Source organism: Musca vetustissima, unplaced genomic scaffold (assembly GCF_032173495.1).
Source record: "Musca vetustissima isolate MV318-11 ecotype Yass unplaced genomic scaffold, APGP_CSIRO_Mvet_v1 utg85335, whole genome shotgun sequence".
Classification (NCBI taxonomy): domain Eukaryota; kingdom Metazoa; phylum Arthropoda; class Insecta; order Diptera; family Muscidae; genus Musca; species Musca vetustissima.
This window is the reverse complement of record NW_026881984.1, coordinates 17,579-33,410: the sequence shown is the minus strand read 5'-3', so window position 1 is coordinate 33,410 and position 15,832 is coordinate 17,579. Positions and strand designations below refer to the sequence as shown.

At 34.1% G+C, this 15,832-nt stretch overlaps 1 protein-coding gene across 1 annotated transcript; it reads right to left on the bottom strand.

Annotated features, from left to right (window-relative positions):
- Positions 1 to 7,896: 7,896 nt before the first annotated feature.
- Positions 7,897 to 15,513, bottom strand: LOC133328083 (uncharacterized). The gene is made up of 4 exons (XM_061536629.1): positions 15,310 to 15,513; positions 15,121 to 15,206; positions 10,518 to 10,674; positions 7,897 to 8,039 (listed from the first exon to the last, which is right to left on the bottom strand). Exons 1-4 carry the CDS (start codon positions 15,497 to 15,499, stop codon positions 7,897 to 7,899), a joined length of 576 nt encoding a protein of 191 aa, XP_061392613.1. The 5' UTR covers positions 15,500 to 15,513.
- Between the last annotated feature and the right edge of the window lie 319 nt (positions 15,514 to 15,832).

Genomic DNA, 15,832 nt, shown 5'->3' with positions numbered 1-15,832 from the left:
TTTGCCAGCCATTAGCGGAGGTAAGGAATCAATAAATGATTAATAACAATTCTTAAATAAATATCAATAGTGTTCATTATTTTTATGGGTTCATAAACCCCTTATAGAAAATACTCTTTAAAAATCCACGCCTCTGCTAGGCTTTGGAAATAAATATTCTTTAAAAATCCACACCTGTGCTAGACTTTGGAAATAAATATTCTTTAAAAACCGACGCCTGTGCTAGGCTTTGGAAAAAATATTCTTTAAAAATCCACGCCTGTGCTAGGCTTTGGAAAAAATATTCTTTAAAAACCGACGCCTGTGCTAGGCTTTGGAAAAAATATTCTTTAAAAATCCACGCCTGTGCTAGGGTTTGGAAAAAATATTCTTTAAAAATCCACGCCTGTGCTAGGCTTTGGAAAAAATATTCATTAAAAATCCACGTCTGGGCTAGACCTTAGAAAAAATATTCTTTAAAAAGCCACGCCTGTGCTAGGCTTTGGAAAAAATATTCTTTAAAAATCCACGCCTGTGCTAGGTTTTGGAAAAAATATTCTTTAAAAATCCACGCCTGTGCTAGGCTTTGGAAAAAATATTCTTTAAAAATCCACGCCTGTGCTAGGCTTTGGAAAAAATATTCTTTAAAAATCCACGCCTGTGCTAGGCTTTGGAAAAAATATTCTTTAAAAATCCACGCCTGTGCTAGGCTTTGGAAAAAATATTCTTTATAAATCCACGCCTGTGCTAGGCTTTGGAAAAAATATTCTTTAAAAATCCACGCCTGTGCTAGGCTTTGGAAAAAATATTCTTTATAAATCCACGCCTGTGCTAGGCTATGGAAAAAATATTCTTTAAAAATCCACGCCTGTGCTAGGCTTTGGAAAAAATATTCTTTAAAAATCCACGCCTGTGCTAGGCTTTGGAAAAAATATTCTTTAAAAATCCACGCCTGTGCTAGGCTTTGGAAAAAATATTCTTTATAAATCCACGCCTGTGCTAGGCTTTGGAAAAAATATTCTTTAAAAATCCACGCCTGTGCTAGGCTTTGGAAAAAATATTCTTTATAAATCCACGCCTGTGCTAGGCTTTGGAAAAAATATTCTTTAAAAATCCACGCCTGTGCTAGGCTTTGGAAAAAATATTCTTTAAAAATCCACGCCTGTGCTAGGCTTTGGAAAAAATATTCTTTAAAAATCCACGCCTGTGCTAGGCTTTGGAAAAAATATTCTTTAAAAATCCACGCCTGTGCTAGGCTTTGGAAAAAATATTCTTTAAAAATCCACGCCTGTGCTAGGCTTTGGAAAAAATATTCTTTAAAAATCCACGCCTGTGCTAGGCTTTGGAAAAAATATTCTTTAAAAATCCACGCCTGTGCTAGGCTTTGGAAAAAATATTCTTTAAAAATCCACGCCTGTGCTAGGCTTTGGAAAAAATATTCTTTAAAAATCCACGCCTGTGCTAGGCTTTGGAAAAAATATTCTTTAAAAATCCACGCCTGTGCTAGGCTTTGGAAAAAATATTCTTTAAAAATCCACGCCTGTACTAGGCTTTGGAAAAAATATTCTTTAAAAATCCACGCCTGTGCTAGGCTTTGGAAAAATATTCTTTAAAAATTCACGCCTGTGCTAGGCTTTGGAAAAAATATTCTTTAAAAATCCACGCCTGTGCTAGGCTTTGGAAAAAATATTCCTTAAAAATCCACGCCTGTGCTAGACCTTAGAAAAATATTCTTTAAAAATCCACGCCTGTGCTAGAGCTTAGAAAAAATATTCTTTAAAAATCCACGTCTGGGCTAGACCTTAGAAAAAATATTCTTTAATAATCCACACCTGTGCTAGATCTTAGAAAAAATATTCTTTAAAAATCCAAGCCTGTGTTAGACCTTAGAAAAAATATTCTTTAAAAATACACGCCTGTGCTAGGCTTTGGAAAAAAGATTCTTTAAAAATCCACGCCTGTGCTAGACCATAGAAAAAATATTCTTTAAAAATCCACGCATGTGCTAGACCTTAGAAAAATATTCTTTAAAAATACACGCCTGTGGTAGACCTTAGAAAAAATATTCTTTAGAAATCCACGCATGTGCTAGACCTTAGAAAAAATAATATTCGTTTATCGATATTGACTATTTATGTTTGTCTTTTTCTTCTTTCAGGTTCCATGGTAAATTTGGGTAAATTTTTTCGTGATCTCTCCAAAAATGTACAATTCAGCGAAAAATATCAATGGTCCTCAGAGGAACAGAAGCTGCTAGAGGGTGATCCAACATTTGGCAACTTACATCATCATCTACACGATCCCGAAGGTAATACAGATAGTGCAGCGGAATGGATAAAGGCAATACGTTTCTATCGGCCATCACAGAAGATACGTTCCCTGGTCGAAATGAATCCACATGGCCAATGGGCCCATGGTTCGAATTTTATAGATCCCAATTATATGTGGATTGGCTTGGGTAAATAGCAACTGTTCCGCATGATCTGCAAATCGATTTGGTGGTTGTGGTGGTTAGGCGGCTTTCCTTCCACATTATACCATAATCATCCACTACTCCTCCTCATCCACTGTGTGACGTTTTGATGTCTGTCTTTCGCTGACCATAACAAACATGCAAAACGTCAAAATAAACGCAAACTGTTGACAACGAATGCCTTGATGTCAGTCATCTTATTTATGTAATTGTTGTTATTAATAAAAACAAAAGTAGTCCCCCCTCTTCCTCCAGGGAACGACGACACAAACTAATATTATTGGGCAGTTCTTAATTCCATTTTTGAATTAATACGTTTTAAGAATATAAGTAATAAAGTGTGCTGTTTTATTTATTTTTTAGCAATGAGTGCATGTCGTAAATAATATCATTGAAATTTAGTTATATAAGATTAATTCATTACAAAAAAAAAATAACAACAACAAAAATTGTATGTGAAACATATTATCTAATAAATTACGTGTATAGTGAGAAAATTAATCAGAAGCTACTGTTTATTTTATTTAAAATTTTATATATGCCGAGGTAAAAGAGTGGATTTTTAAGGAATATTTTTTTCTAAGGACTAGTACAGGCGTGTATTTCTAAAGAATATTTTTTCTAAGGACTATCACAGGCGTGGATTTTTAGAGGATTTTTTTAAGTACAGCAGAGGCGTGATTTTTTAAAGAATAGTTTTACTAAGGACAGGCGTGGATTTTTTCAATTACCCATAGCTCGTTTAATCTGCTGAACGCGAGAAGTCAATTGAGAGCTTGGAGCTTCTGCCATAATCCTGAGGTTATCGAAAACCTCCTTGATATCTACTCGCAACTCTAATTACATCTACCAGGGGGTTACTGTGTATTGCGCTGCGAAAGCAAGTGCAATGCGAAAGCTAAATGCGTTAGGAGTACAATTTGGTACTCTATATCGCCCACGCAAACGCATTCGCAAAATAAATCGAAAATAGGGCAACACTGGCACAACTATATAAACAATAACGAAGAATGACAAAAGGAAACGTCAAAATATTGTAAATAAAAGCATATTTGTTGTGTTTTTTAAACAAAAATGATAAACGAATTGAAAAAAAGAATTTTAAGATATCGATTACATATACTCTTCCTATGTGAACACATAGAAGTACGAGTTATGTGACAAAACGTTTTCAAATATTTAATTTTTATAAATTTATAAAAAATTTTCGACTCAATAAAGATACGCTTATGTATTTAGTAAACGCTATTAAAAATGACCTCGTCGTTCCAAATAGATCCACAGCAATTCCAACTCCAATAAAAGTGGCCGCTGTTTTGAAATTGCTTGGACAAAGTGATTATCAACACCAACCTGTAAATATGCACACATAGTTTCACATTTTATATAAAAAATATAAAACACTAGCATATACCCGCTACGTCGTTAGCGGTTCTTTTTATAGTTAAAATAAATAAACATTAATTTAGCTACACAATATACTTTTGGATTAAGTAAAAATTTGAAACTTTCGTATAATAGGTGTGTCTGGTTACTTTTCCAGTAACATTTATTCTGTAAGTTTAAGTTCAGAGAGTAAGCCGTTTTTACTCTCTATTGTGATAATACTTAAAAAAGTAAACAGACAACATTTAGTAAGATTTAGCAAATAAAAGTCGAATTTTTGATTTTTGCCTTTGACTAAAAAGTCGACTTTTCGATCTTTCGATTTTGTCAAACCTGTTCCAAATTGATTATAGAACTTTTTATAGTTAAAATAAATAAAAATTGATTTAGCTACACAATATACTTTCGGATTAAGTAAAAATTTAAAACTGCCATATTATTATATCTTCATTTTTTTATGAAAATCTCAGGTCTTTCTCCACATTTCTTTCGAACAGAAACGTTGATGCTTTTATCCTACTAATCTGAGCACAGCTTTCGTATATTTATATTTGCCATAGTCAAAGACAAATACTAAAATTCGGGTATCTGTCTCTGACCTTTCCTATTTGGTACTTTTTACTACAAAATAAAAAAACATTTTTTAACTTTTTTATAGCTAAATATACATACAAAATTTCAGGACTCTACCTCTGCTCGTTCTGTCGTATATAATATTGAGTACTTTAAGTAGAAATGTAAAACAAAATAGCGAAAATCATTGTTTTTCATAGAAAAAGCCTTGTACCCAAATTCTATATCCGCCCTTACCGCCGTATACAATGTTGTAATTTTTAGTACATTTTAGAACTTATTTCTGCAAAATATTTATGTATAAATGCTTATTGTCATAGTTTCGATAAATATTTAATAACAGGTTACTATTTGTACCTATTTAGTACCTTTTATCATCATTTTTTTTTTTTCAAAAAAATGTTATGCATAGTATTCTTTCTGTAATAGTTAAGGCTATATGCGAAGTTTCACATTTAGACATTTTATAACTTCTATTAATTTCTAAAATATATGTTTGTACATTATTCTATTTGTAATATCTTAAGTTACATACCACATTTCAGATATCTATCTCTACCTGTTCCATCGTAGTATAATGTTTAGTACCTTTAGCACTAATTTCCAAAATTTGTGCGCACTTTCTGATTTGTTTATCATTGACGACACTGCGTATCAAATTTCAGAGTTGTAGTTCCAACCGTTCCGGCGAAATAAAGTTTTTAGTACTATTTAGTACATCTTAGTACTAATTTCCATAAAATATATTTGTCCATCATTTTATTTTTAATAGCTTAAGTTACATACCAAATTTCAGATATCTATCCCTACTTGTTCTATCGTAGTACCTTTAGTACTAATTTAGTACTAATTTCCAAAATTTGGTCACACATTCTGTATACAAAATTTTAGAGTTCTACTTTTAACCGTTCCGGCGTAATACATTTTAGTACTTATTTTGAAAAATATTTTTGCAAGTCATTCTATTTGTATTAGTTTAAGCTACATATCAAGTTTCAGATATGTACATCTACATATTCCATTCAAGTATAATGTTTAGTACCTTTTAGTACTAAATTTCAAAATTTTTTTACACATTCCACTTCGTTCGGCATAGCCAAAGCCACGTACCAAAATTCAGATTTTCTCGTCTACCATTGCCCCGTAATACAGTTTTTAGTGCGAATTTCCAAAAACCCAGCCTTATCACACGCCTACGCACCAAAACGGACCTACATGCCAAATTTCAAATTTCTCGCTTTAGCCGTTTCATCTGGGCGTTATAACGCAACTCTTTTACATATATAGATTATTTTTTCCAACCAGTGACATCTGTTACAGGAGGTCCATTTGAATTAAGGTCATCATCCAGTTTTGTCTACAAATTGTTGGCGCGTTGTTTCGCATTTGAACTCTGCAACTGTCCTGCGTAAATAAGATGCGAAAGGAGATACGAAAACGAATTAGAGAGTACCAATTACGCGATGCGATACAATTTTTCTTACGCATCGCAATACAGAGTAACCCTCCAGAAAGGAACAAAGTTCTAAAAGCTCTGGCTGACACCTTCTAAGGCAAATATAAGGAAACATTGGTAAGGACAAGTGCCTTCCCTTATTATGCAACCTCCTGATTGGAATTCCTTCTTAAACGACACGTCGAATTGCAACGGGTTGTGTTGATGAGCGTCGATCAACTCCATGAGGAGACCGGGATTCTGTCCAACCATCATCCAGTGATTGTAGATCCACCTCCACCTACACTTCCGTCAGGCTTCAGATGTTAACATGAAGACATCCCTGACGTAATTTTATCCGACGTCAAAAGATCGTCTACAAGAAGTCTCCGAAGCCAATAACATACTGAACCAACATCCATCTTCATTCCAATTATCATATCAAGTGATAACTAATTTGCCTCCACGACACTTCCGTAAGGACTTCAGGTATTATCGTGAGGGAATCCAATACGTTATTACATCGGAAGCCAAAAGATCGTCGATAGCGAACTCGATGTAACAACTATGCGCTTACAGATGCAATAACGTATCCTCCTGCGTTTCAACCATCCCATAAGTGATGTCTCGGGTCATTCGCGGTAAACGTCTGTCACCTCAGCCCATTGTATAAAATCAATAGGCCTGGCTACAACAACAGTGATGGCTCGTTTCCCCGACAGAGGGGTCTACGATCCGAAACGACCTGAGTCTTAGTTAGAGTTGGGGAATCTAGTTCACTCAGCGGATCGATCTTTCTCGTTCCTTTTTTAAAAAGGAACTAGTTCCTTAATGTAGTTCCTTTGCTCCATATAGTTCCGACTCGTACATAGTTCCTTTGAATCTCTCTGTTCATCGTTCTTTTTGTGGTTTTCTTTTTTTCCATATAGTTCCTTTGAACTATATGGATCAAAGGAACTATATGGAAAATAATTCCTTTGCTCCACACAGTTCTTTTGCTCCAAATAGTTCCTTTGCTCCATATAGTTCCTTTACTCAATACGGGTCCTTTGCTCTTTATAGTTCCTTTGCTCCATATAGTTCCGACTCCTACATAGTTACTTTGAAAGGAACGAGATCAGAAAAATAAACTATATTAATTACAGAGCTGGAACTAGTTCCGATCGTTCCTTTCTCGGAATAGTTCCAATGAACTAGTTCGTTCCGGAACTATCCAACTCTAGTCTTACTTGGCCAAAGTCTATCACCTCAGTCCATTGTGTAACTCAAACTCAATCCATTCTGGTGGAACTAAGTTCCGGATACGATAATCCACTTATTGAGAACACATTGTTCCCGGATTATAAATTAATGTCCTTCCTGCCACAAATCACTTATTTAGGTATTCATCCGAGCTAACAAATCTTCCCACAGACTTAGGGCTGAAGCCGATAGAGGTGGCACATTCTCTCCGGATACCCTCTTCCAGTCGTAATTCCGTACATCCAAAAATAAGTTAACAGATTTTCCATTTTCTTCCCGATTCTGTTTAAATAATGAAAATTTGACTAACCATTGTAATATTAATCACTTTTCACAATTTTCCATTATTTCAATATTATAAACAAAACACATTGTATTGGATAACTTCAAAATCGAATAATTTTATTTCGAAAAAATTCGGTGTATACATATATAGTATTTGAATTAATAAAAGTTTTTTCCTTTTTTTATTTTTTGTATATAAATATTTTAATAACATATATCATTTGGCGGGATATAATTGATAAATATGTATATATATAGATATTAATATTAATAATAATGATTTATAATTATAAAAAAACATCACATATGAATTTGAATACTCCAAATGTTTTGGTAGAAAGAATTTTGTTCCAAGATTATGACGTGGGGGAGGATGATAATACAAAACGTATTATACACTATCCAAGATAAATTGTTAACGGATTTCATTGATTGTTGATCAGTCCATTATCGTGAGATTGTTTTATATATTTTGTATTTTATTTATATAAAAAATTAAAGATGCTGTCCTCCTCCTTTAGGTTTATTCAACAGTTGGCGGCATTTTGGTATAGTTGGGATATTGAGCAGCCGAAGTGGTTGGCAATAGACGTTGTTGCAAATCACGATTGGCACGAATTTGTTTGAACAGCGAATAAATGGCATTCCAGATAATCAATTGAATCACTGTGAAAAAAGAAAGAAGAAGAAAAAAGACGATGGAAAATAATTATTATAAAAGATAATACAAAAAATAAAATGTAATAATTAATACGAATATGGTTTGTGTGGGTTTTTTGTGGGCCTTGAGTCATATAAACATTAACGATGTATGTCAACACAACTTATATGGATAAGTTGTGTTGTTGTTGATATTGTATTATAATAACACCGACAACCCACTAAAGATGTTCTGGACAATTGTATACAAAATTCTTATAGGTACTGGATTTGGATATAAGGAATTAAATTATAGGAAAAGTAATAAAAACCAGTAAGTAAAGTCTGTCTGGGCCGACTATATGATACCCTCCATCCATACATATGCTTTCCTACAACCTATGCTAAATTTCAATGAGACAAATTTGTGTAAATCGATTTATAGCACACTTGATACACACTATTCGCCAATATCAATCAGACATCCGTTCGAAATATATATGGAGGCTATGTCAGCATCTGCACCCATCACAAAAAAATCATTCTAGACTCAATTGGATACGTTGTTCAAAATTTCGTGTCAATCGGAGGAGTTTGGTGCACCATTTACCTAAAATCGGACGAAAATATATCGACGCCTCCGAACCATAGTATGCTAAGTCTGAAAAGTATGTTTTTCAGTAGAAGCTCTCAAAGTATGGAAGTTTCATATATCTTACGGGCCATGCTAAGTACATTTTTGCTTATAACTTTGGTTTGGATTGGCCGATGATTATTAAAATTTCAGAGAATATAAATTAAGGACCGTAGTACTTTAAAACATGCTAAGTCGACTTAGCATACTATGGTTCGGAGGCGTCGATATATGTGGCAGACATATCTAAATATGAACCAATTTTCAGGAAAATTAACACACATAATTCTAGACTTAAGTCATTACGCTTTTCGTGCAAATCGAATGGTAAATAGAGACTTTGTTCACTGTTTAAATTAAATCGTACGAAAATATATGTGGGAGCTATATCTAAATCTGAACCGATTTCCACGAAACTCAGCACACATCATTCTAGACTTAATTTGGTATGCTTTGCAAAATTTCGTGCATATTGAGAGATATTTAGGGACTTTGACGCACCATTTACCATAAATCGGACGAAAATATATATGTGAGCAATATTTAAATCTAAACCGATATGCCAAATTTCGTGCAAATCGAAAGATATTTAGGCACTTTGGCGCACCATTTACCTTAAATCGGACGAAAATAAATATGGGAGCTACATCTAAATTTCAACCGATCTTCACGAAACTTAACACACATCATTCTAGAATTAATTCAGTACACTATACCAAATTTCGTGCAAATCGAAAGAAATGTAGAGGCTTTGGTACATCATTTACGAAAAATCGGATGAAAATATATATGGTAGCTATATATAATCTGAACCGATTTTCACGAAACTTCACGTACGTTATTATAGGCCTAATTCAGTACGCTATGCCAAATTTCGTGCAAATCGAAAGATATACAGGGACTTTGGTGCACCATTTACCTTAAATCGGCCGGAAATATATATGGGAGCTATATCTAATGTCCTTGGGCCAAATAAATGAGTTGTGCCAAATCTGTGCCACGTCTGACTACCCCATCTTAAACGTGGTCCTTCGAAATTTAGTACATCGAATCGTTTATGATATGAAGTAAATAAAATAATATTCTTGTTTTTGCAAAATAGTCAGGCTGAATCCCAGTTTGTTGTTTTTATAAAAAACAACTATTTATTAGTGGAGAATGTATGACATTGTTTGCCGAGGGGTAAGGCAGGGAAGACTATAGTTTCGGATCACGCCACTGATCCTCATCAGTTCCCTTAGTCTCTTGTAACAAAGCGAAGTACTTAGCTGACCAACGACATAAACTGCATGAGAATTTCGCTGGTGCCTCACTTCGAGGTTAACAAGACTATTTTGCAAAAACAAAATACAGATGGTATCTCAAATAAACCGCCAAAACTACTAAAATAATATTAGAGATTTAAGGGTGAGGCTAAGAGTTTATGCGAAATAGTATTTCTTTTGAATTATTGTTTTCAGATATTGCAATACGTATCTATTCTGCTTATTATTAATAGAAATTATCAAGCTATTATTACAGTTTGCATTTTAAGTTGAAGATTATAATTTTAGCTTGCAAGCCAATTATAAATCCAGATCACTTAATTAAATTCTTTCCGTACCACCTCAATATATCACAATTCATGTGCACACAATAACACACACACAAATATGCAACGTAAGCAAAAATAATAAAATTATAATTGATAATGTAAAAAAAAAAACAGAACACAAATCGGGTAAATCACCGCAAATAAATAATTGTTTATAATAGCAAATCGTAGAAAAACACATTGCCCTGCATGTCGGACGGGCTCCCAACATGCATGATTGATAACTATGCCGATAATGATGATTCATTTTTCTGTTTTTTCCTTTGGTTTTACTTACCCAAACCCAGTGCAGTGCCAATGAGTGTTCCAATTGTTGAGCCTACTGGAAGTCCCTTAGCAATAGCGACATATATCATGTATATGAAGTTGAGGACATTGAAAAAGATGAAAATGTAGGCATTGACCAACCAAGGTGTCAACAGAAGATGACGTTCCTGCAAAAAGGGAAGCAAGAAAAGTTATTAAAAATACAATAAAAACCATTCCATAAAATACGAGTGAAAAATAAACAAATGAAAGGGTAAACACAATTAAATGAGAATTTCATAATCTTATGCAAATGTGAAGTTCTTATCAAAAAACACACTAGGATTTAAAATCCTCTTCTTAGCAGATTTCCAAGTTTAACGGTTAAATAAGAAAATGTATCCTTATAAATTTGTTTCTACGTCCAATGAAGAAGACAGAAATTATAATATGAATTTATAAAGTAAAATTAGGAGGTGTCATTATTGAATAACATATACAAAATATTGTCAACGAATTTCCATACACTTAATGTTAAAAAGAGGCTGTCTCATAGGGCCAAATTTAGTGGTTTTCAATGATCAATATTCCATGGGTTTAGCAGTGAGGTTTTAGATTTAGAGATAGATATTTCTTTTCTGATAGGTAGTTGCAAAATTTCGAAAAGACACAATAGGAACAATCACTATACGCTTCCTGGAATACTACATATCAATCAGGCCATTTTTTAGATTTTGGAACTGTGACAAAACAAATTACGCACACCGAGTGGTGGCCTATAATTCATTTTGATGTTCACATTTGTATGAAAGAGGTCATATCTGTTGTAGATAATAAATAACCTTATAAATTATATATTATTGATCGGGTCTATACATTTTTGTCATGTCAGCATATTAATAGATATTAACACAATTTAAAATGTTATGTTCGGATGAAATTGTTTATATCCTCCTCCATAAGTCGGCAATATTTAATAATTCTGGTGGTCCCATTACATTGGAGCTCCCTTCAATTATATCGCATGAAATTAGGGCTTGGATCTTCAAAATGCCTTAAAACCAGTGTTCGCAAAAAAACGGTACACTATCGTAGTGTACCGTACCAGGAACACAAACACTAAAAAATTTTTAGAGTTAGTGTTCCGGTACACAAACATTAAAAAATATTTTAGTGTTACTGTTCCGGAGCACAACGAAATTCGTAGTGTACCGCGGTCGGAGCACTAAAAATCGTAGTGTACCGCTGTCGGAACACTAAAAAACCGTAGCGTACCGCGGTCGGAACACTAAAAATCGTAGTGTTCCACTTGCCGGAACACTAAAAATCGTAGTGTTCCACTGGCCGGAACACTAAAAATCGTAGTGTTCCATTTGGCGGAACACTAAAAATCGTAGTGTTCCACTTGGCGGAACACTTAAAATCGTAGTGTTCCATTTGTCGGAACACAAAAAGATGTATTAATTATATTTTATTTTTTGTATGAATAAAATTTATATATTTTTGTCAATAGATTTAAAAAATAGAAAACTTGTTAAATTTGTATTTGTTTATATTTTATTAAAAATTAGTAATATTTTATTAGCATCTACAGTTTTAAATAATAAATATTTTATAACTAAAAAAGGTCGTCGAGTGAAAATTCAATCTGATGCCAACTCGCAACTGAAAATTCCATTGGATTACATTTTCGCTGACAATCGATTGCGCTGATCGGAAAAATGTATTGCATAAGACTACCTGTGCAAAAATCATAAAGAATATGTGGTTTTGTAACATTTATCCCAAAATCATAAAAATATTTTTTTCATACCCGCGTAATTTGTACACTTCTTTTAATGAATAAGCAGGTAATAATTATGTTGATTGTGTGACAATCACCAAATTTTGTATATTTTTGCTAAAATTTCCTAAAAGTATGAATCATAGATGGATGCAGGTATAATTGTTTTAAGAAAAAAATTTTCGTACTAGAATTTTACAAGGAGATCTCCCAATATTATGGAAAATATGTTCGTTGTGTAAATTAATGAAAATTTTATCCTACCTATTTCAAATGGACATTTTCACTTTTTTAATTGCAAGTAAACTTACGATTTGTATTGTTACGCTACGATTTGTATTGTTCCGACCAGTGGAACACTACGATTTTTGGTACCACTGCCGGAACACTACGATTTTTAGTGTTCCGGCAAGTGGAACACTAAGATTTTTAGTGTTGCGATAAGCGGAACACTAACATTTTTAGTGTTCCGTCCAGAGGAACACAACGATTTTTAATGTACTGCAGTCGGTACACTACGATTTTTAGTGTACCGCTGTCGGTACACTACGATTTTTTAGTGTACCGCTGTCGGTACACTACGATTTTTTAGTGTACCGCAGCAGGTACGCTAAGATTTTCGTTGTGCTCCGGAACAGTAACGCTAAAAATATTTTTAGTGTTTGTGTACCGGTACAGTACGTTATTTTAGTGTACCTATCCACCTTGGTACGGTACAGAACACTATGGAACGGTACCACAATGTTTATTTTCGAACGCTGCTTAAAACTAGCACGCCGTTTTATGGAAGCAATGCCAAATTATATACATAGCTTTGGCATTTCTTAATGGAGTTCCATTACCCATTGAGAAAAATAAATGGCAAATTTCGTTGACTGAAGTTTGATTATAAATTTAAATTCTTTAACAGAACAAGTACTTTGTATGAAATGGGAAAAAATCTTGTCAGTAAATGGTACTCTCGTCGTTTACATCCGTTTTTGGCCTTTAAACGTAATGGATTATAAGCGTAAAGTACTGTATTACCCACTGCTATTATTTACAACTTAATAACGGTTAAAGGTCACACAAGGATTGCTGAGAGAATATAAGTTCTTCACCATGCTAAACTAGGAAAATATAAACGGAAAATAGCGGAAATACTCGATGTGTTGTCAAAAAAAAAAAAAAATGAGACACTAAACCGAGAATTAGATTTGCAACAACCTGAAAACCAGTTAAACTGAAAAGCACACAATTCCGACCGTAAAGCACGGAGTAGGCTCTTGGTATGGGGATGTATGAGCGCTGCCGGAGATGGAAATCTCTTTTTAGCAATATAATGACCCCAACACACAAATCACATATCGTTCGAATTGAAAACACGCATACTGTGTAGAATTTTTATTAATTAATTAAAAATGATGCGTAAGGGCATAAAATGATGCGTAAGGGCATGCTATGCTGCAATGTACCATGGTGAAATTTATTCGAACTCAACATAACATTTAACAACTGCACAGACATAGCTTCCTTTATTCAGCTAACATCCCTCTACTTGGACGATATCCAAAAATGGACCTATACCGATAATTCTGCAAATCGGTTTATGTAATTGTGTACACCAAATACACATTTCAACAATTTTTAATGAAAACCACAACGCGTGGACTGATACTAATAACGCATGGTAGAATATACAATCCTCAAACTACTGCAATTTAGATCACATAGTGTAGGAATTAGCGAATATTTGGGGTTATAATTATATGAGGGCTATGTCTAAGTAATGACAAACATACGTCCATTTCGAACCCAATATTGTTGTTTTGTGTCTCAATTCTATCCTTCAGGAGGTATAATTATGTAGGGGAGATGCCCAAATGCTGGTCGATATATTTCATTATCGTCAGTTTCGAGTTTTTTTTATCACGATTCCTCGAAAGCGGAATGATTACAACCGATGGCTAAATCGTCTTAGAATTCCATACTTTTTAGGATAAAAACTGACTATTTCGAGTAACGACTACCCTCTATACTATGGTAGAATACGCCTATATGGGGACAACCCCTACACACGGAACGAATCAGCCAACTATTTTAATATAAGAAGGGGGTTATATGAAAACTACCCCTAAAAGGATGCGAATATTAATATTTGGTAGGTAGATTTGTTACCATATGCGACTACACCATACCAAATTATAGCGAATTCCGTTGAAACCCGCGATCAAGAACCCAAAAATACCGAAAATTGGGGGTGCCTTTATATGGAGACTACCCAAAAAATTGGACCTATATTTATAAATTTTAGTGGAGAAATTTGGTACCCAAGAAGACCCTTTGGTACCAAATTTCCACGAAATATTAATAATTTTTGGTACGGATATGTATTATTGAATGAGAACATAAAATGCCAAATGAAAAACGTGTTCAAAATACCGAAGATTGGGACGGCCAAGACGGCCAAGAATGAATGACAAAACATTTTATCATAGTGGGTGAAAAAATAACCATAACTATTACAAATCGCACAGTGTAAATAACCTTTAAATTGCTTTTACATATGTTGCCGGTTTGTTACAAATGTCTAAATATGCGTCGTATAAATTTCCAACTCCGTTCTCCTTGTGTAGCTAAGTCAACACGCTTTTGAAGTGTGAACAAGACCCAAAAAAGATAAAAGTCATAAAAGAAAATGCGCACAACCCCATATGCAACGAATTCACAAATAAAATTAAATAAAATTTCTAGATATTTAAAATTTTCTAGATATTAAATATCACATATCATCAGACTTGTGTTTTGGCTGATTATGCACACGTCTCCCCAACCCAATATCATAACAAACAACAACGACGACGATACATACCTTAACTGTGCCCACAATCAACAGCGAAGATGCAATTACATTTGTCACACTGGTGGTTAGGTAAACGCACAAAGTAATGATAACAGCTGGAAGCGAGAGAATGAAAAAAGAAAGAAAACATAATACAAATATTTACATTATTGCAGAATTCCAAGATAACTTAAAGGTCGCTGACATTCCGCAACTTACCGGTCCTTATGCCCACATCATCGACAGCATTTGTAGTGTTATCGATATTGTCCTGAATAAGCTTCACCAAATCATCCAAACGGGTAAAGGCCACACATAGCACGATAGTCGAAAAGATGGAACCAATTAAATTGAACCAACCGATGACAATGCCCACAGTGGACAAACGAAAACCGCACAAACTATTCATTGTTTTGGTGAGGGAGCAAACAACAAAGAGGCAACCAAAGTCCGATGAATTTCACAATTCTCGGGAACAAAACGACAGTAATGAAGTACTGAAACGCGATGCAGTTTTCTTTTTTTTTCGGTAATTCAATCAGAATCTACAGCAAATAATAGAAATTTATCCACTTCTTATCTAATGATGGCGTACAAGGGACTAGACTGCACCAGAAAGTACTGTTTTGAATTGCTGGAAAATATCAACTAAAAATAAGCGTCGTAATTGTTCGTCTTGACGGGAAAAAGCTTTTTTGTGGCATAGAAAAGCTTTGTGTGTTTAGTGTTGGAAAACGAGTGC